At 37.1% G+C, this 27,539-nt stretch overlaps 1 protein-coding gene across 6 annotated transcripts; it reads left to right on the top strand.

Annotated features, from left to right (window-relative positions):
- Positions 1-92: 92 nt before the first annotated feature.
- Slc25a27 (solute carrier family 25 member 27) lies at positions 93-26,053 on the top strand. Of its 6 annotated transcripts, none has more exons than XM_047558954.1 (9): positions 93-386; positions 3,048-3,239; positions 5,161-5,245; positions 10,488-10,610; positions 13,014-13,126; positions 16,027-16,111; positions 17,608-17,700; positions 18,481-18,583; positions 23,640-26,053. In XM_047558954.1, exons 1-9 carry the CDS (start codon positions 281-283, stop codon positions 23,799-23,801), a joined length of 1,062 nt encoding a protein of 353 aa, XP_047414910.1. In that variant the 5' UTR covers positions 93-280; the 3' UTR covers positions 23,802-26,053. The 6 variants fall into 6 exon arrangements, with proteins under 6 accessions (XP_047414910.1, XP_047414913.1, XP_047414914.1 ...); XM_047558957.1 differs by having other exon boundaries at positions 93-695; XM_047558958.1 differs by having other exon boundaries at positions 23,619-23,783.
- The last annotated feature ends 1,486 nt before the right edge of the window (positions 26,054-27,539 follow it).

Genomic DNA, 27,539 nt, shown 5'->3' with positions numbered 1-27,539 from the left:
CTCTCTACCCGCCAATCAGAGAAGTCGCGGAGCTCGGCGGACTACATTTCCCAGAAGCCTCGTAGCTCCGTTTTGTTTTTTCGGCTCTTGAATACTGGGGCCGCTGGACCACTCCAGTCGGGGTCTGCTAGGAAGGCGCGGGTTCGCCGAGCCCTACTGGGGAAATGGTCTCCACCTGACCGCTTGCAGGTTGAGAAGGGGCCGCCGTGGCAAGGTGGCAGGCCAGCGCGGCGCGGTGCACCGGCGAGAAGGGGTGCATTGCGTCCAGACCTGCTCCTGAATGTCTGACCCGGAGAATGAGGAGAGGCTTTTGCCACTCGCCCAGAGATGGCCCCGAGCGAGCAAGTTCCTACTGTCCGGCTGCGCGGCTACCGTGGCCGAGCTAGGTACCCGGCCGCCCACACCTGGGCCTCCTCGGCAAGTCGCCGCGCCGTGGCGCTGGGGGAGGGATGGGCGTGCTGCTTTGCTCCAGGCTGAGTGCTTCCCAAGAGGTTGCGCCCTCTTCTTGCACGCCTGCCTGGCGGATGTAGCAGGGTGGAGGCAAGGCCAGCTTTGGGAGAAGGGATTGGAGGTCTCTCAGGTTCTTTCTGTCCAATTTCGTCTAATCTCCCTTAGAGATGTGTTGTTGTGTCCGAATGTATACTTTTAGAAGCTTCATGAGCTGTCATTCCTCGCTACGAATCATTTTCCTTTTGGTAAGGTTGGCCTTTTTAAAACATACAGTTTTCATCCTTATGGGGATCGCCTCTTACATGATTTATATGGTTAGTCTCATTGTGTCTTTTGAAGCCAAGTTGTGGATCTACCTTGTGGGACTTCAGTTATTAACCATTCATTGTTGAGCATGGATTTAACATCCAGTTACCTGACCTCTTTGAGTTGAACTCATCTATATTGTGTTTACTTTACAGGAAGGATCCTGAGAAGTCAATGATATGTAAATACTAAATTCAAGGCAGGGCACCTATTAATTGCGACATCGTTATAATTATTACAGCAGTAGGGCCTGAGGATGTACAATTGAACAGTTCCTGTTCTGACCTTCTTACAGGCTGGTTGGAAGACATGCAGAGAGAGACAATTACAATGTGCCACTTATTACGATGAAGCTATTTTTAGGTTATCATAGAGCCTAGAACTGTTTTATCTGCTAATGAGTCATAGCAAACTTTAAGAGACCACCCAGGGGGAAATTATGATGCCCTTGCATGATCAGGTGGTGTTTCTTCCAAGGGTTTTGTGAGTAGAGTGCCTGTGTGTTCCTTGCGAAGCTTTAACTGTGTGTTTCAAGATTACCCTTACGTTTATTTTCTTGCCCATAAAAAACAAAAAAACGAAAAGAGGAACAGCTCTGATGCATTAGTCATTTGTGAATGTTAGTCCTGTTCTAACATGAGTTTATTTTGCATTTCTGGCATAGCCAGTACATGCTGTCATTTTGTCCTTTGTACCCTCATATTTGCCCTTTTTCCTCCCCCCTCCTCCTCTCCTCTCAAAACCGATGGAGAATTTTTCTTTTTCATTGTTCTTCCTGAAATAAAATCATCAACTTTTAAAGACATCTAAAGTGAGATTGCTGAATAATTAGATATATTTCCAGTTAGTTTTTAACTGACGTTTCCCCTTATGTTTCAATGGCTTTTATACAGGAAGACTCCTTCTGTGAAAAACTCAGGGAGAGAACTGTGGGGAATGGGGATGGGAGGGAAAGGAATCACAATATGGTATGGTTCCGAGAACAGATCAATTCAGGATCAGACTCTGAATTATCTATAACCAGAAAGAACACAAAAATTATTCTGAGAGGCATAACTTGTACTTAGAAAGAGGTTCCTGTTTCTTATGACTTTTCTTCAGGTTCTTTTGTCAATACAACATTACTTGGAGACTTCATATAAAAGCTGCTTCTGATTTAGGGAAACTATTGGCAAGATATTCCAAAGTGTAATATATTTTTTCCCTCTTCCCCACTCTTTCTTCTATTAGAAAAGTCATGCTCAACTGGGCGCTGTGTCACAGGCCTTTAATCCTAGCTTCTCTGGAAACTGAGGCAGAAGAATTACAAGTTCCAGGCCAGCCTGGACAACTTATGGAGACTCCATCTCAAAATAAAAAAAATAAAAGGGGCCAGGGACAGAGTTGAGTGGTAGCCTTGAATTCAATCTTCAGGACCACAAAGAGAGAGAGAGAGAGAGAGAGAGATGATAAGGTTTTGCATTAAGTGGTGATCATTGAAAATGTTCAGTAATGTTGTCAGTAATGTTCACAAACCTGTCCCAATGTGAAAGTTATGAGCTTGATTTTCCTTATATGAGTCAGCTAGCTTAACTTTGTTTTAAGGTAAAAGATCCATCTTTACTTCAATGTGCAAACAGAAAAAGGTTTTACATATATAGTTGATACTTGTTAGGAGGCCACAAATATGCCACACTTAAAACTTTTCAGTGCTGGAAAACACTAATATGTCTTAATTTAAGGAATATTGAACACACCAACCTTCTATATGAAAGAAGCCATTATGAACTCCGTTGAATCTTCTGTATCTCAAATATCGGGGCTGTGATTCATCTGCATGTGAAAATCACCCATGAAATTATAAAATTCTCCTTTATCTTGCATTTATTATAATACATAAGAATATGTAGTAGAGTGTTCTAAAGTTACAATAGATGTTAAACAATCATGGTTGCAGTCAGGAGAACACCACCGAATATGGATACTTATTTTCATTGGAGAGAAAAAAATTACCATTACTAAAGTAGATTGCTGATTGAAATTTCTAAAGAAAACTAACTCAAGGGTTTTCACTGTTTGATTTTTGATTGGTGATCCAGTTTGCTCTGGTCCAGTGACTCTTAAATTTGGGAATGCATGAGAATCAGCTGATTTGAAATTAGAGTACATGGGCATGGGAGTAGAAAATCTGTAATTCTAAAATTGACAATCAGTAATCTTGGGAAAACATTAGTCCTATGATTTTAGAATTTTTGCTTGTTTCTCTGAATGTTGTGGGTTTTTTTCCCCTCGCTTGTTCTTTTGTTTGTTAGCAACCTTTCCCCTCGATCTTACAAAAACTCGACTCCAAATGCAAGGAGAAGCTGCTCTTGCTCGGTTGGGAGACAGTGCAAGAGAATCTGCCCCCTATAGGGGCATGGTGCGCACGGCCCTAGGAATCATTGAGGAGGAAGGCTTTCTAAAGCTTTGGCAAGGAGTGACGCCTGCCATTTACAGACACGTAGGTATTTATCTTGATTCTAGCTGGTAAGTTTGTTATGAGTCCTGTGTTTGTCTCCTCTGTGTTTCCATTTAGCTGTGTCCAAAAACCACCTAGACTTTTTTCCCTACTGATGATAAATGAACATATAATCAATCTTTTAGGAAGAAAAAAATTAACTACCTGTTGTTTCTGAGGAGGTATTGTCCTAAATTTTTAGAAATGCATACTAAAGTATTTAGGGATTAACTAGCATGGTATCTGTGAAGTACTTCAAAATAAGAAAAAAAAATGAAGCACATTTTGCAATTGATAAATTTTAATGGTAAGTTATATATAATTTACTTTTATGTATGTTTGAAAATATTCCTTATAAAAAGTTTTTTTAAAGGTTTGAGAAGGAAAAAAATGAATAATGGTTACTTTTACTTTCTTCCACTTAAGATTTAAACACAGGATTTACCTTTTTTAATGTTCTTTGAAAATTAAAGAACCTCTATCCCATACATCAGAGACCAGGCTGTTCTGAAAAAGAACAGGGTTCCCTGCCTCATCCACTTCTGGCTACAGGGAAAAGTCAACACAGGCAACTTCAGCCTCAGTTCCCCAGGGCACCTAACTAGCTTTATGGGCCATTATTGGTAACTGTGGCAAGATAGTAGCAACTGGCTGGTTGTGGTGGTGCACACTTATAATCCTAGTGGCTTGGGAGGCTGAGGCAGGAAGATCACAAATTGAAGGCCAGCCTCAGCAACTTAGTGAGGCCCTCATCAATTTAGTGAGACCCTGTCTCAAAATAAAAAATAAAAAGGGTTGTGGTAAATTGTCTCTGGGTTCAATTCATGGTACCAAAACAAAACAAAAACAAGAGTAGTTGCAACTGTGCCAGTGAGTGCACTTTTCTACTCTGCTTCCACAGCAACACTCATAGGAACAAGAATTATTGACTTCTTAGATTGTTAACAGGAGAAATTAAAGTTGACTTCCAAAGGAAGTAGGATAGGTGTAGTATTTTGGTATTTTTCTCCTTTACATTCATAATGTTTATTTAAGCGTATAGGAACCTATGACCAGGAAATCGCTCAAACTGAATATTTACCTGCTTCATATTTTTAAAGATTCAGTTATTCAGATGAGAAAGTATATTTATCAAGAACTAACCATAACCATGCATGGACTGTTACTGTTTTCACACTTCATATATTAGTGATTATCTTAAAATATGGAGTAAAACTTGCTGAAACATCAAGAAAAACTCTCTAAATAAGATGTGCTGATTTTTATAATTTTATTTTTCATCTTTTAAAATATTTTCTTTGTGTTCTGTTGTTTAGCGTTTCGCCTCTTCTCATTTGTAATTTGTTGACCACCATATATTACTTTACCATTAAGATTAATTTTATGAGTTTGAAACTTTACTGAAAAAATTATGTTAATATAACAAATTCTCCAGTGAAGTTATGTTTATTGGGTAAAAATGCCTGTTGTGTACCAAGGCCTGTACCAGGGCATCTGACATAATAAAAAACAAACAGAACCTCCCTGTAGTTTGTATTCTGATGGAAAGATCAACAAGGAGAACTAATTAGATCACTAATGAGTATGATATTTGCCATGTGAGAGTGTGCAATGCTTGCCTAGAATACTGGGGGAAAAATTGGAGAGCACTTTCTGAAAAATATACTGGAGTTGAATTCTAAAGGACTAGGAGGCATCAACAAAGCCAAGAAAGGAGAACCTGTTCTAGAAAGATCAGTGAGTGTGAAGGTTGAGACTTAAAGTGTCCTGCACCATTTGGAGAAATATCAAGAAGCCCATGATTGAGGAACACAGGGTGCATAAGAGAAGGTCACAGCTAGAGAGTGTGACTAGGCCAGGGTAGAATGTTCTCTTATTTTTTTCAGCATGGAGCTGAATATGCCTTTTTAATGATCTATTTTATGTAGTGTACTCTGGAGGTCGGATGGTCACATATGAACATCTCCGGGAGGTTGTGTTTGGCAAAAGTGAAGATAAGCATTATCCCCTTTGGTAAGTTTTGTTTTGAAAACAATGTGCTATGGCCCCAAAGACTATCTGTTTATCTAATAGATTTATGTAAAATTGTACATTTGTATTAAAATTGCTTAGGCTAAAAAGCAAATAATTAACATATAAATCCAAATAATTGAGCATTTACTGAAAATTGTATAGACATACATAACATACATACATACATGTATACAGACATACATACATGCATAACGAATTACACATGTGTAGAAATATTTAATATTGTAATATTAAAAGAATTCTAAGGGAGCATCATTTTTATTGTTTGCTTGGTTTGGTGACTACAAAATAACACATTAAACTATTATAATAATAAACTTATGGATTATGTTTTTTTATGGTTATAACACTCAAAAGACATTATACTCAATTTTACAAATGCTAGTTTGATGATATATTTGGTAAATGCCAGGTTTTACGTATCTGATAAAATCCTTAAAATTTTTCATGTTTAGTGCATTTGAATTACCTGTATACCCATATTTTATTCTGATACCACTGATCTCAGAATCAAATTTCTAAATGAAAAATGTAGTCTTAGAAAGAAGTCACACAAAAATGAAGCAACCAGCCTTCCCTTTGGATTTCAATCACACAAAAATAATAACGTCTCTTCCTCCAGCAAGCTGATCTTTGATTAATGCATACTTTCCCCACACACTCTGGGTATGGCTTTTATATTATTAGAAGTTAGTGTGTGGTCCGTTTCTTTAAGCCTGTGTCAGGAAGTAAACAATTATTTCCATTTTGTATAAATTTCATTAAATAAAAACAAGAATAGTAAAATCTAGCCTTCTAAACTTAAGCAAAACTCTTGCTTGTTTTCTGTCAATACCTAGCCTCCTTTTTGAATGATTTAAAATTTCTTTAAAAATATCTGTCAATGGTTTTGGTGGTCATATAATTATAAAGGATGGCAAGTATCCTGTAGGATTTTGTTTTGTGCTGTTTTCATTATTTTTGGAGCATAAAGAAGGCGTAGTTTATAAACATACATTCTGTTTAGCAGAATCTTCTCATTCCCTAAAGTTTAGGTTGCAAATTTAGAAGCTTGGAAAAATGCATAAGACTTTAAGGATTTGAACATACAAACTAATACATACTTCATTCTCAGAATGTAAAAATGAAGAGTGTATCAGATTGACTTAGTACCAAATCCTCATTTCCCTTTAAATGTAGTTCTCTTGACACTCCTGTAAGTACCTCCATCTTTGACTTTCTGAATATTGTGCTCTTGGAGTATTTCAGTATCTCTTCTGGTTTCTTCTTTGCCTTTTTTGCTGCTGTTCCTTCTCGTATAAGCCCCATCCCTGCAAGACTGAGGTGACTCCTTTAAGTCAAGGACCAATCTTGGTCATCACTGTTTTGCAAGGGAAGAGCACCATGCTGGGAATATTTTCTTCTCACTGAACTGGATGCTTGCTCTCCTTATGTTTGCTGTGATTGTCCACTCCTGCAATCTCAACCACAGCTGTAGGCTGCTCAGTTCCAAATCAGCGCATGTAGTTCTGACCCTCAACTTCTAGACTGTCTCTTTGATTCAAGTTTATCCCTATAATAATGTATTTTTCCATGCCATTATTCTTTCTAAGACTCATATTGTCATTATGTCATTGCTTATTAAGAACCATAGTGACATCCAATGACCAACTTATGCTGGTCTTTCAGCAGAGTACCTTCTTTTATTCTTCCCTCTGCATACCCCAGAACACTGTGCTTTAGTCAGTCAGAGATGGGCTCCATTTTCCACTCTCCTACTGTGTAACTTGGGCTTCTCCTTTTTTATCTTCAGTTCCTCAGCTATAGAGGTAATATCTACCATTATGCTTTTTTTTTTTTTTTTAGGAGTTGAGATAATGAATGTTACTACCTGTCATATATAAAATATAAAACACTTGAGCCCCTGAGCATGTTGTATGTTGGAGGGTAAGGAAGGAGCTCCCTCACTCTGTGAAGGGACCCCTGTGTGTGGCATGAGAAGTCACATGGTGTAGCAGGACTTTGGAGTGAGAAACTGTGCTCAAATTCCACCTCTCAAACCTGCCAACTGTTGGACTTTCCTAGAAGGAGGGTCGTTGAGGTGCGATGGTAGTGACTCCTTCAGAGATCGAAGACTCCCAGCCCAGGGTCTGGCCCACGGTGAGGACATTCTTTCCTAGAACGTGACACTTGGATTTCTTGTTTTTTCCTACCTTTTGTATTTACAAAGGACTCTTCTACCCATTTACTACACACAACACAGATGAGACATTTTCCTACTGACTTGGCTGCATATGGGATCTTCCTCACTCTGTGACTGGCAGTTAGGACACAAGTGGCTTCCTTCCTTGCTTTGTGTCTGTGCTCAATGGTCAGAGTGGTGAGAAAGGATGCCAGCAGCCCGAGGGATCAAACTCAAGCACAGGGAACGGGAGGGAGCAGGTCTTGAGTCTCAGATAAAGGCGAACGGGAAGAGAGCATTGCTGGACAGGGTGTGGAGAGAGGAGGAAGTCCTGCGAGGTTGTTGGAGTGTCCACTTGAAGGTGCTATCTGTGTGCCATTGGCTTTATGAGCAGTGGTGGGAGAGGTTCTTGGATGACATCCCCCTGACAAGAAAAAAATAAAATAAAATAAAATAAAATAAAATAAAATATAAAACAGAAACAAAAAATAGGTTACTATCAGGAGGCTGAGATGAAAGGATCACAAGTTCAAAGTCAGCTTCAGCAAAAGTGAGGCACTAAGCAACTCAGTGAGACCCTGTCTCTAAATAAAATACAAAATAGGGCTGGGGATGTGGCTCAGTGGTTGTGTGTCCCTGAGATCAATTCCTAGTACCCACCCCTAAGAAATTGTTACTATATATAATACACATAGAACACCTATTAATCAATAAAAAATATAGAGAACACAATGGAAAAATAAGAACAGGATGTCAATAGTTTCCAAAAGAAGAAATATAAATATTCATTAAACCTGTAAACATACTCAACCTCCCCAATAATCAATTAAAGGGAAATCAATTAAAACTATCTTTAAGCAGTTAAGGGAAAGATAAGTTACTATAGACTTTTTGTAACACACACTATAGTTGAAAATTTAACATGTGTAATCTGTTGACCCAGCTCCTTATTTGTGATTATAATCATTTAGTCTTGCTCACTGTTGACTGATAGGGGAAGAGAAGGACTAGTCTAGGAATGGGAACAATTTCTTCACAGAGAGCAATGTTTTCAAACCCCTTCACTTGGAAAACCACTAAAGTTGAAGCTTTAAAATATTTTTTTACCCATTTCTATTAGGTTGATTACATCTCTGCTACTTTTCTCATCTGGTAGTCAGAATTAAGCTGCAACTAAATTATCAGTTCAGAAGTTTATATCTTTGAAGCATCCACCCTTTCCTTTGGATTTCAGGCCATGTAAGACCTGAGAGTTCAAATCTTTTTTTTTAAATTTGTTCTAATTAATTATACATGACAGCAGAATGTGTTTTGATTCATTGTTCTTGAATGGAGCATAACTATTCATTTCTCTTTTTGTACATCATGTAGATTCCATACCATTCTTGTGATCATAAAAGTACCTAGGTTAATGATGTCAATCTCATTCCACCATCTTTCCCACTCCTCTGCCCGCTTCCATCCCCCACTCCCCTCTGCCCAATCCAAAGTTCCTCTATTCACCACCCCCACCCCCATTATGGATTGGCATCCACATATCAGAGAAAACATTTGACCTTTGGGTTTTGGGGATTGGCTTATTTAGCTTAGCATGATATTTCCAGCTCTATTCCATTTACCTATGAATGCCATCATTTTATTCTCCCTTAAGGCTGAGTAAATTCCATTGTGTATATATACCACAGTTTCTTGATCCATTCATCTACTGAAGGGCATCTAGGTTGGTTCCATAGCTTAGCTATTGTGAACTTAACTGCTATAAACATTGATGTGATTGCATCACTGTAGTATGCAAATTTTAAGTCTTTGGGGAATAGACCAAAGAGTGGTATATCTGGGTCAAATGGTGGTTCCATACCAAGTTTTCTAAGGAATCTCCATAGTGTTTTCCAGAGTGGTTGCACTAATTTGCAATCCTACCAGCAATGTGTGAGTATCCCTTTTTCCCCACAACCTCACCAACACTTATTCTTGCTTATATTCTTGATCATTGCCATTCTGACTGAAGTGAGATGATATCGTAGGTAGTTTTGATTTGCATTTCTCTAATTGCTAGAGATGTTGAACATTTTTTCATATACTCATTGATCAATTGTATATCTTCTGTGAAGTGTCTGTTCAGTTCCTTAGCACATTTTTTGACTTGTTTTTTTGTTTTTTTGTTTTTTTTTGATGTTAAGATTTGTGAGTTCTTTATGAGTACCTGGAGATTAGTGCTCTGTCTAAGGTGCGTGTGGTAAAGGTTTTCTCCCACTTTGTAGGCTCTCTCTTCCATTATTGATTGTTTCTTTTGCTGAGAAGAAGCTTTTTAGTTTGAATCTAACCCATTTGTTGATTCTTGATTGTATATCTTGCGCTTTAGGAATCTTGTTGAGGAAGTCAGATCCTAAGCCAAAATGATGAAGATTTGGGCCTACTTTTTCTTCTATTAGGTGCAGGCTCTTTGGTCTAATTCCTTAGTCCTTGATCTACTTCAATTTGAGTTTTGTGCAGGGTGAGAAATAGGGATTTAATTTCATTTTGCTGCATATGGATGTCCAGTTTTCTAAGCACCAATTGTTGAAGAGGCATCTTTTTTCTAATGTATGCTTTTGGCACCTTTGTTGAGTATGAGATAACTGTATTTATGTGGGTTTGTTTCTGTGTCTTCTATTCTGCACCATTGGTCTATCTATTTTGAGGTCAATACCATGCTATTTTTGTTACTATAGCTCTGTACTATAGTTTAAGGTTTGGTAGCAAGATGCCTCCTGCTTCACTCTTCTTTGCTTAGGATTGCTTTGGCTATTCTGGCTCTCTTATTTTTCCAAATGAATTTCATAGTTGCTCTGAAAGTGAAAATCTTAATTTTAGTTTCTTTTGGTCCTTTACCCTCCCATCACTAAACAACCAAACTATCTGTTTTTTTTTTTTTTTTCCCTGTGGCTCATTTTGGTCTATCCTTTTCTTCATTTTGTCATAAATCTCTTACCCAAGGCCTGTCTCAGCTTACTATTTGTTCACTATAAAATTTGTGAAATTGATGGCAAATTTAAAAACAACATTTCCTTTTATAATTAGGAAGTCAGTCATTGGAGGGATGATGGCTGGTGTTATTGGCCAATTTTTAGCCAACCCAACTGACCTAGTGAAGGTTCAGATGCAGATGGAAGGAAAAAGGAAACTTGAAGGAAAACCATTGAGGTAAGTTCTCCAGTTAACTGATGCTTTTCCTTCCCGTTGACACCATCATATTTTGAACATTTACCTAATGGACTTATTTTTGCAATCCAGTATTCAGTAAAGGTATTAATACTGACTTTTTAAATTTAGAAGCTGTTTATGAAGAGGAGAGCTGAACTGGATCTTTTCTTTGTATGACAAGGTCTCTTATCTTCTCGTCATGTGTCCCTAGCTCTTTGCTGCTTCCCCAGCCAAGGCAGTTAGACTTGTCCCTATTGCAGGTTGATATAAAGAATTTTAATAATAAAATGTGCCATGCTATGCACCCTAGCTTTGCCACTGTAGTTCGTATTGTGTCATTCACTTAACATTTCCAGTCTCTGTACTTTCATCTTTAAAAGGGGCTCTCTCAAAAGTTTTTAGTGGTGGTTAACATGCCTGGCTCCAAATCCTTGCTTTTCTCTCTGTTCTCCCAGAAAGAAGGGAAATAACAAGGTCAATCTTGTGTTCCCACATTCTTCTTTACTCTCATCCTTCCTATATCTTAGGGCCCTTTAAGGAAGACTTTTTTTATTATGATTGTGTGATGTAAAATCTTCCTGCCCATATTAGCAAAAGTCAATCTTTCCTCAAAGGGCAATTTATTAGGATAGCTACTTAGCCAGTTTCCCCTGGGAAAGGGTCAAATTTTGCATATAGATAGACCCCTTTCAGGAAAGAAGGAATGTGCAGGATGATCTGAGCTGAGTCTGAAGGGATTTGCTCTTGAACACTTCTGATCTGTAGCAGAGCCAGAGCCAGAGGAGGAGGGTTTGGAGGCATCTTTAGGAGGTCGCCGCTGATGACTGCGCTCCACTCCTTCTCCTCTAGCAGATGTTGGAGGATGAGGTTGGGCTGTGGCAGCCGCAGTTCCCCTTTAGCCTTCGAAAAAGGGAGAGATAGAGGCCTAGCAGAGGAGAAAAGACTCAACTCTGACTCAAGCGAGAAGTTTATGGAGCCCGTTTGTCATTTTATAACAATTTCTAATGACTGAGTAGCAGAAAGAAGTGACACAGACTTGACTGGAGAGGAGAAAACTGTTGGGATCAAGAAATAGCTTTGTGTACAATCAAAAAATGAGTAATTGAACTCCACTTATGTATGATTTGTCAAAATGCATAAATGCATTCTACTGTCATGTATAACTAATTAGAACAAATAAAAAATTAAAATAAAAATGAAATAGATATGTTTTAAACTGATTCCCTAGGTTTTTAGTCTTCTCTTTTTCCCTGATGTTGGAAATTTTGGGTTTGATTAAATTAATGTTGTAGTAAAGAGCATGAACCTTGAGATCAGCCTGAGAGTCCAAGCCAGCCTCAGCCTTTACCACACTTTAGTTTTGTAATAGTAGTCAAGTTTCTTAACCATTCTAGCCTTCCTTTCCTTACATACAAATTGGAATAATAATACCTATACCTCAGAAATTTTTCAGGATTAAAAGGCATCTCATGTATAAAATACCTGATACTTGGTAAGTATGCAATACATTTTAGCTACAATTATCATTTGTGATTCCATGTAGCATAATAGCAATTATGCATGTCCAGAATGTCATATTTTTTTGCAATTCAGAAAGTATAATGCCTTAGTAAAGCCAACGTAGTAAAGTAAGTGATAAAGTTGGCATTTGACTCCAGATTTTTCTGACCATATCAATCCCAGACTTTAATTTACACCAGTGGTTCCCAGATTCGATTCACAGTTCAGCACCATTTTTCACCTACCTACAGAAATGTGAGCAAAATAATTATAGGATAATAATTGTTCATAAAGTTAAAATTATTCAATTTTTAAAATTCTTAGATTATTGTCCTTTCTACTTTCTGATCTAAAAATATCCTTTATTCACAAGGTTATGTGAAAGTTAGTGATTTTTCTTTTCTTTTCTTTTTTTAAATTGTGGTATTAAGCATCTAACTCAGGGACTTGAACATGCTAGGCAAGGGCCTTACTGTTAAGCTACATCCTCAGCCCTAAGAGTCAATGATTTTTTTTTAATGTTATTTGACAAATTTAAAAAGTTTGCAGGTTCCCCGCATCACTAGTAGGAGGCATCCAGAAGTCTTGACAGTCACTCTTTCCTCCTATAATTAATATGCCTACTGATGATATGTCAAGAAAGATATTTTGATTATTTTAATAACCTGAGAAGTTGAGAAGAAATGACAAAATTATAATGATTTCCATTAAAAATGTTTAAATCAAATGTTGGTCTTTCTTCTAAAGGATTATTAAGTTTATCTGGATATTAGACTTATATATATTCCTTTAACTTGAATAAATATTAGTTTACTCTGTAACAATTATAGGTGAAGCCTATTGAATTGCATTCCATACCCAAGAATACCCAAACTTTTCACATTTCATTATTGTTCTCCTTAGATTCCGTGGCGTGCATCATGCATTTGCAAAAATCTTAGCTGAAGGAGGAATACGTGGGCTGTGGGCAGGCTGGGTACCCAATATACAAAGAGCAGCGCTGGTGAATATGGGAGGTAATGAAAACTTTGCTGAATTCTGAGAAGTCCAAATAACTTAATAGTCGTATGCTCTTATATCAGGAATATGAAAGTTTTTATTTTATTGTTTGTAATAACATATATCAGTGACAGGCTCCACATATGTGATAATGTCACAATTGCATATATTTCCTGGAGCATTTTCACCTTATTCTACAGAAATGTTTGACAAGGATTTCCTAAGAAAGACCAATAATGGAAATAAGGAGAAAGGCTCAAACTATTTCCAACGTCTCTTCTCTAATCCTGACCTCCTTTTTAAAAGGAATGGTCATTATATCCAGAATATCCAAATCCTTACCCCTGGCAATCCTACTCCTATTCCTATATAATCCATCTTGTTCAGCCTGGCAGGAAATGTAAACAATCTCTTAATTCATCTCTACCCTTCAATCTCATTTTTAATTTCCCTTTTCTTTTCTTATGCCCTAAATATGAACAATTTTTATTTGTCAATTAGACCTCAATAAAGCTTGAAGAACATTAAAATTTCTAAAACGGTATCTCAGAAAAATACCAATTTATGTTTATTTAAGAAATGCTATTAAAATAGTAATAATATGCTGTAGGTGAAGTTTTAAGTTACACTGAACATCCAGAGAACAAATGAGAGGGAAAGTATTTTAAAAAGAAGAAAATATAGACATACTTTGGATTAGACAAAGGGGAATGAAGGGAATGGGAATAGGAAAGACAATAGAATGAATCAAACATAACTTTCCTACGTTCATATATGAATATGCAACCAATGTAACTCCTCATCATGTACAACCAGAAGAATGGGAAGTTATACTCCATGTATGTATGATATGTCAAAATACATTCTACTGTCATGTATAACTAAAAGAATGAATTAAAAAAATAAATGCAACATTACTGAAAAAAAATGTTGATAGGTGACTTCGCTAAGAGCAATTTTAAGTATATCCACTAATTCTCTAACTTCAAAATATAGAATATGTAAATAAATATATATGGTTAAAACATTTTATAAGAAGAGACTGAGAGATAGTTTAACAACTGATAATAGACAAAGATCTGAACCGCCCCTGCTGATGCACATATAGCAAAAGGAACACAAAATCTTCACTGGAAATGCATTTAAGAAAGGTTAGAGCAACAGTTGAGATAAAGGAAACTGCTGATCTTTCCCATTTAGAAAACAAGAGCACAGAATTTGAGGTACAGAAAAGAAAGCCTTATTCCTGCCCTCCTTGGGTTTCATCTCTGAGAATAGTCAGAATGTAGATGCACAACAGGCTCTGAGAAGGCAGCCTCCACAGTCACCACTGCCATCCTCTGAGTTCTTAAAGTTTCCCCTCCCCTGTACACACCTATTATCCTTAAAATGAGCATTTCTACAGTACCAGCCATCAAAACCTCTCAACTAGACCTCTGCCACAGCCATCCAATGGTTTCCTCCTCCAAATTCATACACAGCATCCAGAGTGATTCATCAAAACACAGATCTGAACGTTGCTGGTGTCCCTAAACCCAGCACTGTCTTCTCATTGTCCACGGAACAAAGTGGGAATTTTGCAACATGACAGAGACAGTCTGCAGGAATTGCCCTGTGCTTCCAGAGAACTGAGCAGTTCATTGATCCTGCTGGAAAGAGTGAAGCAGAAAGTCATGAGCCAAAAGGTTCCACTTCTCACATATGCATAGCTGTTCTTTACCTCTCTGCATTCTGTCCTCTTCCCTTTTCTGTTTAGCTTTTCTCTACAGATCCTATAATTCTTATCTAAAGAGTGTTCTACACCAGTGTGTTAACAGTTCCAGAAACTTCCTCAATCCCTTTCACCATGGAGTGTTGTCTTAGAGGCCCTTTTGTGGGTTTCTGTAGTTCCCTGTGCCTATTGCTGCTATTACTTGTAGCTCATTTCACTGCCTTCTACTGCACGTCTGTATCTTCCACTAGATATGGGTCTGTATCTTCCACTAGATATGAGCCTCTTGAAGGCAAGGACTGTGTTTTTACTCATCTTTATTTTCCCCATCCTTCATGTATAATCATTGAACATTTGGTGAATTAATCAATGAAAGAATCCTTTCTAAGACCAATTATGTGATTCTAAGAAATTTATAAGGAGCACTTTCAAGGGTTCCAGTAATGCAGCACTTAAATGGTAAAAGAAGTAAATCTATTTTTTTTTTTTTTTTTTTTTTTTTGCTATTCTATCCATTTGTGTCTACTATATCACATTACTGGTTAGTTGGGTTTTCAGGGAACTTTTCTGATTGTAGTTCTCAGTTTGTTGCCTTAGACTATTGCAGCCCAGATTTCTCTTCCAAGTTCTAGCTCCTTATTCAGAATCTTTATTTGGATGTCTCAAGTATATCACTTTGAATGTGCCCAAACCAGACTTCTATATAAAACCACTTTTCTCTCCATTCTTCATAACCTCAAAATATATCACAATATCTTCCATTATACTAGCAAGAAACCTAGGCGTGACTTTTTGCTCTTCCTTTCATTTGTTTCTTATCTCTAAATAGTCTCCAAGTCCAGGCAATGTTATCTTGTAGTTACAGTGCAAATTCATTTGCTTCTCTCCATCCCTGGAGCCATTTGTTTATGAGTGACAGGGTCTCAACTCAACCTAACTTAGACCCAAAAATGAATTATCAGTTTAAAGACTAAAAAGTCCAGGGATTGAGCTTGGGTTAGTCATAGCTAGATTCAGGTGTTCAAATGATACGACCAGGGGTCAGCCTCTTCCTCTTTTTCTCTCCCTCCATCCTCTGCCTGAGAATAAGAATGCTATCTTTCATTCTGTTACCCATCCCTTCCAGAAGCCTAGCACATTCTTGACACAAAAGACGTTTACTATTGCACGAATGAAGACTTAAACCTTCTTTTTTTCCACTGCCAGATTTAACCACTTATGATACAGTGAAGCACTACTTGGTATTGAATACACCACTTGAGGACAATATCACGACTCACGGTTTATCCAGGTAAGTGATTGTTTTAGTTTGACCCTATTTTTTTTCTTTTTATGTTATCACCTTTTCTGACTTTTGTGCCATAAATTCCAACTTTGGTACACTTTTGATCAGGAATCTAGTGGTACCACCCTTAGAGGAGGATGATAATATTCTTAAAGCTTATTGCAGTTAAAATGGGGAAGAGAGACAGAATTACAGGTTATTTCAGGTTAAACTTCCCCCAGTATTTACACCTTGATGGGGCCATCCCAGGGACAATATGTGATAACTGACTTTCTAAATCAATTCAACACCATACATGAGCACCTTTGATGTTAAAGGTGCTGTGCAGGACTCTGCAGTGGGCACAGAAGCAGTGCACCCAACCCCTGACTAGGGAGCTTACCGACAGAGAGAACAAGACAAGTATAAAAACACTCCAGAGTAAGCGCTGAAACAAACAGAATGACTGGTCACTGTAGGGTTCAGAGGAAGGAGAGAAAATAACTACTCAGAAGGGCTCACAATGGCAGAATTAGATAAGGTTTGGAAGGAATGTGACTCTTCCAGACAGGGACAGAAGGAAAGGCACTCCGAGAAGGGACAGTTCCTTAATCTCTCAGTAACACAAGTTCAAATTATCCATTAGAATAAATTGTTTTTTAGATGTCCACTGTCCTTAACATTAGAGTGATTTCATTTAGCTTCTGGTCTTGTTTACAAATTCTGGATCCCTCTAGGCTATTGAGATAACCCCAAAAGAATATTCATAGTGTCAGCTGAATACAGCCATGTACACCTGTAATCCCAGCAGCTCAGGAGGCTGAGGTGGGAGGATTGCAAGTTCAAAGCCAGCCTCAGCAAAAGCAAGGTGCTAAGCAACTCAGTGAGACCCTGTCTGTAAATAAAAATACAAAATAGGACTGGGGATATGGCTCAGTGACCGAGTGCCCCTGAGTTCAATCCCTGGTATCACCCCCTACAAAAAAAAAAAAAAGAAAAGAAAAGAAAATTAATATTGTCAAACCAGTGATATTTGGAGATACATATATACTTAAAAACACCAGACTCGGGTCCTTTGCTGCTCTGTTTGCTTGTGACATCCTTCCTCCAGGTCTTCACACAGGCTACTGTCACCTCTAAAGCTTTTCCCTACCTGCCCATAGTTGTTCCCTCTCACATTTCCCCGTCTGATTTTTTCCATAGCACCTATCAACATCTCAAATTATTCATCTCTTCTTTGCCTCTCCCCAAGTAGAGTGTATGCTCCTCCAGATCAGGGTCTGCATGTCACCAGAGGGTGCTCAGCGTGAATCTGTTGCCTGACCTTCTTTTTGTTATTTCTTTCTTTCTACTTCTTTACCGAATCACTTTAGCACTGATTTTAAGCTAAAAAACATCATCATAAAGAATATTATAATAATATATTTAGGATTCATTCCATTCTTTTTCATATCAATTTCCCTTCCTTAAAATATACAAACTATTGCATATTATCTTTCAATTTCATTTATTTGTATCTACAGTTTATGTTCTGGACTAGTAGCTTCTATTTTGGGAACACCAGCTGATGTTATCAAAAGCCGAATAATGAATCAACCACGAGATAAACAAGGAAGGTAATGAGAAATTCTTCTGTACTTGAATGTCTATAAGAATATAGTTCTTTGAATGTACTTTTCTATAATGGTTTTTGTTTGTTTTGTTTCGTTTTGGCAGTACTAGGGATAGAACTCAGGAATGCTCTACCAGTAAGCTACATCCCTAGCCTTTATATTTTTTTACTTCAAGACAGGGTCTCTCTTGCTACGTTGCTGAGGCTCATCTTGAACTTGTGATTCTTCTCCTCAGCCTCTTGAGTCACTAGGATTGCCGGTGTGTGCCACTGCATCTGACTTATGTAGTTATTCTTGATATAAATGTGTTTTTGTGTTTTTGTGGTCAAAGAGGAAATTGTTTTTATGTAATTATTGCATCTTTGATGAAAAATTACTATGTATTTGTGGAAATAAGCTAATTAACAATCATAATATTTCAACAGAAGGTATTCATTATGACTTGTTTTTGAAAGCATACTCTGCTGAGCATTTACATAGCACTTTCTTCAGAAGCTGTTCACTTTCAGGTAACATGGAGAATTAGAGTTGATATGAAATAGTCCCCTCTCTGGAAGAAATCAGGTAGAGTGAATTGTAAGCATGAGATCAGGGGAGGATGAATCAGAAGTCAGTCTTGAAAATTTCTTTAAGTTCAAACAAAGCTATCTATATCTTTAAAACCACAAATATCATTTGTTCAAGATGAGCAGAAAATATTTAACATAATATTTCTTAGACAATTTTATTTATGTGTCCGTTTAGACTGAGGAAATTTAACAATGCCTTTTGTTCCCTTTGTAGGGGACTTTTGTATAAATCATCAACTGACTGCTTGATTCAGGCTGTTCATGGTGAAGGATTCATGAGTCTATATAAAGGCTTTTTACCATCTTGGCTGCGAATGGTAAAGTTAAGCATTTTGTTAATTCCTTTCTTTTTCTTTTTTTTATATTTAAATCTATAAACATTTCCCTTTTCTGGTTTGTGGCATGACCCTGCCCCCAAATGAAGATCCATCCTTTCGTTTTAAATCTTTTTCGATTTTCTTTCACTTTTCCTCAGAGTTGGATTGCCTTTCTTGGTGTATTAAAGTAGATTAAATTAGTTACCTCTTTTAACAAATAGGTCCATAATCTGTTATAAAACCAGTGGATAGACTTTTGGTAATATAGAGCCTTTCATAATCTATTGAATTAAAATATAGTAGATTGGGATAAGTATACAGATTTCAGGAGAGATCATTCCTGTGAAAAGTTTACTGTTTCAAACAAATTTGTTACTTTGATGGCAAATGTTACATTGCCTATTACAGCTTAAAACTCTGCTTCATAAGAAGGCATTATGTCTTCCTTACTTAGTTTACATGCTATTTTTTTACTAAAGTGAATTAAGATGTAGGACTAGACTTGTTTAAGTAATATATAGCAAATACGACATAAGGTACTCATATCTTTTGTAAGCTAGAAAATATTTGAAAGAATGGATGCATTATGGGTTTAGAAATTCAAATAACCAAAAATTAACAATTATATGTAGCATAATATGTATGTATGTGTGAAAACACATTTAATTGAACACCTACTCCATACAAAGCCCTGTACTAAGGGCTTAACCTTGAATAAAAGACTGCAAGTGATGAGTTTTGCAGGAAGAGCTCATGTGTGGAAATGTGTAGCAAACAAGTATGGCCTATGCTGGGAAATTAAGAGAAACCCCAGGGTTCTTGGAAGGCTTTTGAACTGACATTGGAATAATGAGTACGACTTAGCCAGGCAAAAGGAGCAGAAAGAAGCATTCCATAGAGAGCCACAGTTGGAGTAGACAGAGAGCATGGTGAGTACAAGGAAGCCCAGCAGGCAGAGGCACAGAACCCCACAAGCAGAGAGGCAGAGGCCCGATCCAGGAGGTCCACATAACCATGCACTGGTAGCCACTGGCTTGATTAAATCTACATTTTTAGAAAGATTATTCTAGCTTCCCTGGGTTGAGAAAAGCCTAGCGTAGTGATAAATGAGGATAATGGTGGCTTAAGTGAGAGTTGGTAATGGGACAAAAGATGGATTATAAATAGAATTTAGGAAGTAGAAATGTGACCAATTAGATGAGGATAGGGGAATGGAGGAGATAAGAAAAGGCAGGCCCTGAGCAATCAAGGAGGATGCACTGTCTCCAAATGGGGATCATTTGCAAGGAAAAAAATTGGGGAGCAAAATGTCCACATAGTACTTTTGAGTGGAAAGGTATAGATGACTAATTTAATATGTAGTTCTGGATCTTAGGAGAGACTTGGGGATGGAGATTTAGATTTGAGCACTGCCCACATATAGATGGTAGTTGAAACTTTGGGAATAAATGTTTATCAAAGGACAGTAGATATTTACTAATATGAAATTAATAGCCAAAGTAACAGCTCAAAGCAATATCTGATACAAAGTGTACTAGAGTTTAAAAAACACACAGGTTGTTTTGGTAGTCTTGATTATACAGTACCTTGGCATTATCTCAAAACTGAAAAAGTAGGTTTTGATTTGACTTATATGAACCAGACACTGTCACAGGCACAGGTAATATACTTAGGAATAAGAATCTTTGTGCTGGAGGAGCTTATAAGGCAATATGGAAGTTAAGTAAGTAGTTAAAATCCTAGAAATGATATATATTTCTAAATATATATCACAGAATCACTTGGTATGTGATGAACACTATGCTGATCATTTTTATGGTTTAACTCATTGAATTTTTCCCACAATTTCTGCAGGAAGTTGCTATCATATCCCTCTTTTATAGAGGAGGAAACAAAAACATAGTCTGAATAACATGGCAAGGCTAAGACGGTTGCTGACTAGTATCCCAAGGCATCAAATCCAGGCAGCCTGATGCTGGAGTGTGTAGTCTTACTAAGGTTGCATTAGGACTTGTCAGTGTATAAACAATACCCTGCGGGAACATGGTTAATACAGTAGGAATGGCTTTAACTGTGTCTGAAAGTAACAAACGCCTGCATGGAGCTGGTTTTGAAGCCTCAGTGTTTGTCAAGAGAAATAGGAGAAAGCAATGCGAGCCTGGGTGTCATGTCATTTGTGGGCCTGGTAAGTGTGAAAAACTGCAGGCAATTCAGTGTGTCTGGAAACTAGGTTTTCAGGGGAGAGGTGGCAGGAGGTGAGGCTGGAGACATCCCCAAGGACCTTGTTGGGAAAGACCTTGCAGGCCAAGCTTAGTGGTCTAGGTGTGATCCTGCCATCAGCAATCACAAAAGCAACACACTAAGATTACTGTGAACGTAGTATAGATGACACCTGGAAAACAGGGACGTAAGAAAGAAAATTTTTAGTGGTCTGACCAAGGGATAACTGAGTAATGGAAGGAAGACATTCTAGGGACGTTTATGGTTGATGCCACAGGACTTTGTAACTGATTAAATGTGGAAGGCAAGAGGTAGAAAAAAGAAAATGGGGTTTTTATGTTTCTAGTGTGGGTAAAACATTGCCAAAACATTAAATTAGGATCAGTCAGGATGAAGGGCAGGAAGACTATCCAAGTACAAAGGATAGGAGCTCTTAATCTGACACATTCCCTTTATATGTGAGGTTTAGAAAATATAGATGATGAAAAGGAGTATTTAATATGTACTAAGCTCTTCACTTATATCAATTATTATTAAATCCTTATAGGAACCCAGTAAAGCAGTAGTGTTATCCTCTTTTTTCAGATAAGAAAACCATGACTCAATGTGTTAAGAGACTTACTGAAATTCATATAGCTAGTATGTGGCAGAGCTGAATTGATTATAGGTCTGTTCAACTCAAAAACTCCCACTCCTTACTAATGCAGTATACTGAGCTGCTCAAGATCCTGTAGTTAGTTTACAAAAATTTTAACAGAAAAGAAATAATATATAGTGATGGAGGGGTGTTAACAAAGACAGGCTGCTAACCAGCAAACATCACCAGGGGACCATTGCATGCTGCTTTCACACAGTGCATGACTCTGAGCTCCAAAACCTGACTCATGAACACTTCCAAATAAATTGGCCTTGAAAATACAAATTCACCTAGCTGAACTCATTGAAACTGGTGATTAGACTGGAACACCTGGTATAGTCATTGCACAACACATTGGGCAAGTGATCCAGGTGTTGATGACCTCAGGCCGGCATGCTTCCTCCAGCATTCAGGCTATATGGTGGCCCAAGTTATAATTAGAAGGTTGCTGACTTAACAGAGAATCACCATAAGAAGAGCCTATTTTTAGACTTAATATTTCAGATATCAACTCAAGAGAACTCTTACGTGTCCAGCTCCACAGTAACATGGCATGGCAGAGAACTCTGCTTTTTTCCAGTAGTTGTGGCAAAAGGCAGACCAGAGGAAACAGCATAGGTTCATCTGTGCTTGGATTATTCACAGCAGTCACAACTATGCTGTTGAGGAAATTAATAAGTAAACACAGTATCTGCATGCACTCCTGTGCAGAGGCTCAGAAAAGCTCACTCACTTATTACCCACATTCTTGGGCTATCTAATCTCCCTCTTTACCTCTATATAAAACCCAGCTAAGCTCTTTCCCAAGTCCTTCCACTAGGTAGAGGTGGTATGACCTTGCTTTTCTCAGTCCCGTTTAATCTCTACTTTGTTTGTCTATTGTTTTGATACTATAATGTCATTAACATGATGAAGTAATCCAATCACCACAGCAATTAGAAATGATTGTATGGTTCTTTCTTAACAAAGGCCTCATGCTCCTTGATCTGACTATAGTTATATCTCTGGGTCACTTCACATTTGTTGTCCGAAGAATAGGGTATCTGTACAGCTTTATATTTATTATTTATTATTAATGTCCTCATACATTAATAAAGATGTGTTCTTCTAGATCCACTATTTAGTAAATTCTCAGTTTACCAATGTAATGTGCTCAGTATATCTGAGTACATGACAGAGATACATGACAGCTTTACAAACTCCCTAACCAAATACATTTTATATTCTAATTGCCTAAGTTAATCTCTTTATTCTAGTAGGATAGAGTTCCTTTCCAGTCAGCATTGTGTTCACTAGTGGTTTTTATCTTCTTCTAACCTGACTCCTCTTATAAGTCCTTTAATACAGCCACACCTTCATTCAGATTAAAGTCAAGCCTTTTTGAGATGGAAGCTGTTTTCCCTAGTTAATGTGAATGTTTACATACATGTTGTGAGACCTCAAGTTTGGGGTTTTATACAAACTCTTAAAGAATAATCTTTTATTTTCCTTACTTAAAAGGTTTTAAGTCTAGTTATTATGCTGTATATACAAACTACATGTAAAGGAGCCCAGCCTAAAATTCAGGCATTTGAGTCCTAGTCCTATAGCCAGAAGTGGTTGTTTCAAAGAACCTTGGGAATGGAAAACAGAAGCCTGTGGTCTAGCTCTGCACCATGTCAGTAGACATCTGACTGCTAAACCTCAGACTCCTCATCTATAAGATTGGGACATGATTACTTTTCCTTCCTATTATACATTTTCTAGAGAAATTGGTGATAAATAATACAGAAAAATGCTTCAAAAATTATTAAGTGTGAAAGACAAGATATTTTTTGGCCTACGTAGATTCAAAATGACTTTATCACTCAAAGATGTATATGCATATATGTAGAATATTTATAATTGCTTTGAAATATGCACTAATCTCTTTGGTTAATCTTTCAGACCCCTTGGTCATTGGTGTTCTGGCTTACTTATGAAAAAATCAGAGAGATGAGTGGAGTCAGTCCATTTTAAGCCCTTAAAGATACAGTATTCAGTATTATTGAAATACGGGCATCTGCAACACACACCCCCTATTATTTCTACCTCTTTAGGAAGACACCTTACTCCACAGAGACTGTGATTTATAGGGGGCAGCACTTTATTTTTCTCTGGAAACCCAAGTTCTCTTTGACTCCTCTTTTTGTCTAAAAGTGATCTGTCGGCTCTCACAAGGCTATCCAAGGAGACCCAGCACACTGTTTTCTAAAGAAGAATGGAACCCTGACTACTTTCACCTTGGGCAAGACGGTTTGGCCCTTGAGATGCTGTTTTGTTCTGAAGAGACTGCTTAGAAGAAGTCAGCAGGAGGGAGCCAGCATCTCACAGCTGAAGTAGACAATAGGAATGTGGAAGAATATATATGTAGTGCTTAAGAAATACTTTTAACCTGTTATGTCAGTGTTTATAATTGAAGTTTGACAATCCACTCTTCTGTTGTTGTAAAGTGTATATATTGTAAATTAAAGGGAGGTAAATGAAAATTCATGAAAAAAGCATCTTGAGTTTCCCTAGTGTTGAAGGAAATGGATGTACATTTTCTTGCAAGGAGGATAAAAAATAAATGTAAAGTTGAGATGATGTTTGGATGTCAAGCAAAGCTACTTGCTGTCAATGCCCATCCTTCAGTCTGTGTTCATTGGTTAGTGGTCCACTACACTTGCTAGTAACTTCCCCTGACAGCCACAGACTCTGAATCGAGATGAGAAAAGAGACGAGCATTCACCTTGTTACATGTCCCATTACAATACAGTTTTGTCATTGAATTTCAAGAATCTTATTAAGAATCACAGTTGAGGGGCCAGGGTTGTAGTTCAGTAGTAGAGTGCTTTCCTGGCACATGTGAGGAACTAGGTTTGATCCTCAGCAACACATAAAAATAAATAAATAAAGGTATTGTGTTCATCTACCAAAAAAAAATAATAAAAATAAAAGAATCACAGTTGATTTGGTTAAAATTCAACTGTATAGGTCCTTTTGTAAAAAGCAACCTTTGTTACCATCAACCTTTCAGTGGTATTCTAAAAGCAAGACTGATATGAAGTCAGTCAACTCTGACGTGTGTCCTTTCTTACCTCCCTTTCCTAATATTAAGGGAAGGAAGGAGGGAGAGGGGAGAGAGAGAGAAAGAAATCACATCCTACTAACACTGAATCTTACTCAGTTTGACAGAGCTCCCTGCCTAAAATGTTATAAGTATAAACTGTCTATGGTATGTAGTCATGTACCCAATCTTTGAATCAAATCACTTTTATTTTAGAAAGGTAGATTTCTCCAGATTCATCTGTGTCCCACATTCTCCCCAGCCTTAGACAATGGACTGTCCTGGATGGATTGCTGCAGTTATGGAAAAAGACTATAACTGTTAAAATAGGAAAACTCAAAAAGCTCAGGCCCAAGAAAGACCCGGGAGCTAACAAAGTAGAATTTGTTATGATGGACATGGATGATGTTGGACAGAAATAAGTTTACAAGTGCTCTGTGGTTGCACTGATGTATAATCACTGCCATTTTAAGAGGGGGAAGTACACTTCAAAATCTATTTTAATGTGATGCAAAATGTAGAGTTTAATCTCTTCAAATCCTCTTTAGGTCATTTTTCCATTACATTTGCCAATCTGTAATTGAATTGTCAAATGTACTAAATGTTTATTATGTGCTTAAATCCCCAGTGTTCTGCATTGAACAACTTTGGGGAAATTTTGGTTTTTTTATGTTTTGTAACTTATAAAATTAAGTGAAAACTGTATCAAAATAATTACATGCAACTGAATTTAAAAAAAAGATTTAGCTTTATTCTTTGGGGGACTTGGGATTAAAACATAAATAAGTTCCTTGGTATCTGAATCAACATGAATGACTGGAATTTTTAACCTGAAACAATTCCTTGGAGTCATCTGGTTTAACCCTCTTCTTTTACATATCAGGAAACTGAGGCTCAGAGAAGTACAGTTGTTCATGTTCATAGTGACTTAACAGCAGAGCCAGGATAAAAATGCAGATCTTTCTAATTATTATTATTATTACAGCTGATAGCTATTGTGCACCAATTAAGTACCAGGTAAATGTCTTACATCACCTTCACAACAACCCAGCCCAGCACTGTTGCATCTTCCAAAAACAGGTTTTCTTTTTCGTTTTTTTGTCTCATACATTTTAAATGAATCTGAATTTCTTCCAGTACAAATTTTAGAATGGAGTCACTATGCTCTGGCTTGGACACTTAATCTGAATCCTTAATCTGACTGAATCCTGCATATCTTACATATATTCCATCGCAGTCAGACTTCTCCAGTGAAATCATTCATTAATTATTTTGGTTTATTTTTGCCAACTTAGGATCTTCTTGTTCCTTTCCAAAATAATCTGGTAAATCAAAAGGAATACAAATTTCTGTGATATTTTGTACATATTCATACACTTCACAATTCCAGTTCTCAGTTTCTTATTATAGTACTACTCTGTGTGGTGCTTCTTTACTTCTCTTTAGCTCCATATTGGTAATATTTGACATTTCAGTCCTTTGCTTTGCTTTCACATTTTTTCTCTTCTCAGATGATTTTTTCCAAGTATATGTGTGTGTGTGTGTGTGTGTGTGTGTGTATATATATATATATATATATATATACATATATATTTTTCTTATCATTGGTTATGTGAAGTTCTCTCTTCTTTATATGTATAATTAAATTAGTATATATACTTAATTAAAGAGAATATTTGCTAAAAGTTTGCTTTTAGTTAGGTATAATGTGTTCTTCGGGTATCCAAATCCTGTTTGATTATTATACACTAGTGAGAAGGACTAAATGTTCTGTTTTTATATGAATCTCTGCTCTTCATAGTAGCAATATTTTACTATTAAGTATTCAAGAAAAATTGCACTTACATATAACATGAATCACTTAACTTTGTGTTAACTTAAATTTGTATCTATAAGGCTGGAATTCCTCTAGTATCTTCCAAGTTTTGAAGCATATTTATTTATAATTGATATAGTCACCCATGTTTTTCTCAGGCTCTCCCTTGGAAAAATGCTTAATTTTAATACTTGATAGTTTAAAAAAATTTTTTTTGGAAAATAAATAATCCTCTTATCCCTGATTATACCAGCATTCCTTAAAGATAATTACCATATATATATGTGTGTGTGTGTGTATAACAAAATTATATATATATATATAATAATTGTTTTATATATACATATATATATGTATATATATATATATATAAATATAAAACAATTATTGAATGACAGGTGATGTGGAAGAAGAACTGAACTTGGAATCTATCCTATTTTGGACTTTACCTCTAACAGAGTAGTATAAATAGGATCAAGTCCCTTCACTTCCCTGGATTTCCATTTCTTTACCAGATGAAATGATTCATCTCTGGAACCTCACCTGTCTATACCTAAAGGGTGCCATTATATTGATATCATGTTTTAAAACAAAATCTTTAAAAGTTCATTAGTGTTTGTTTTTCCTGAGTTTATGTCCTCATTTTAAGATTGGAAAATTTTGTTCAGACTTTAAAATGTACTACAGATTTCTTACATGACTGGATGGTCTCACCTTGAAATCTGTTTTTCTCGGGGCAACAGTCGTCTTCCTACAGAGCTCTAGGCAAGTTACCCCGCATTCTTACCTTCAGTTCTCCTTGGTAGACATGATACAGATTAACATCTTCAGTGCTATCCCCTGCCAGCCTGCCCTTTTGCCCTCTTCTGGCCTTTACCTTTCACTGCATACCTGTCATCACCCCTTGCAAATGCTTCATTTGATTGGCTAAACTCTTAATAACCTAAAATGATCACCTGCTGCTTCCTCTGAATGCCTTCAACAGCTTCAAAGCCCCTGTACTGCTGTTGCTTCCCCTGCTAGGTGGAGGCACACATCAAGGCCCATACACAAGAATGAGCAGCTTGAAATCAAGGACCAAGCAATACATCTCTGCATGGCTTATAAGCATAGAAGGTATTTGTAGAATTAGAAGGGTCTTTTGGAGAAGGTAGAGAGAAAGGCATTTATATATACATGTTTAATTCATGTTTTGTTTTCCTCCGACCTTCAGAAT

The sequence above is a fragment of the Sciurus carolinensis genome, chromosome 7 (assembly GCF_902686445.1).
Source record: "Sciurus carolinensis chromosome 7, mSciCar1.2, whole genome shotgun sequence".
NCBI classification, from domain to species: domain Eukaryota; kingdom Metazoa; phylum Chordata; class Mammalia; order Rodentia; family Sciuridae; genus Sciurus; species Sciurus carolinensis.
This window is presented reverse-complemented; position numbering and strand designations above follow the sequence as displayed.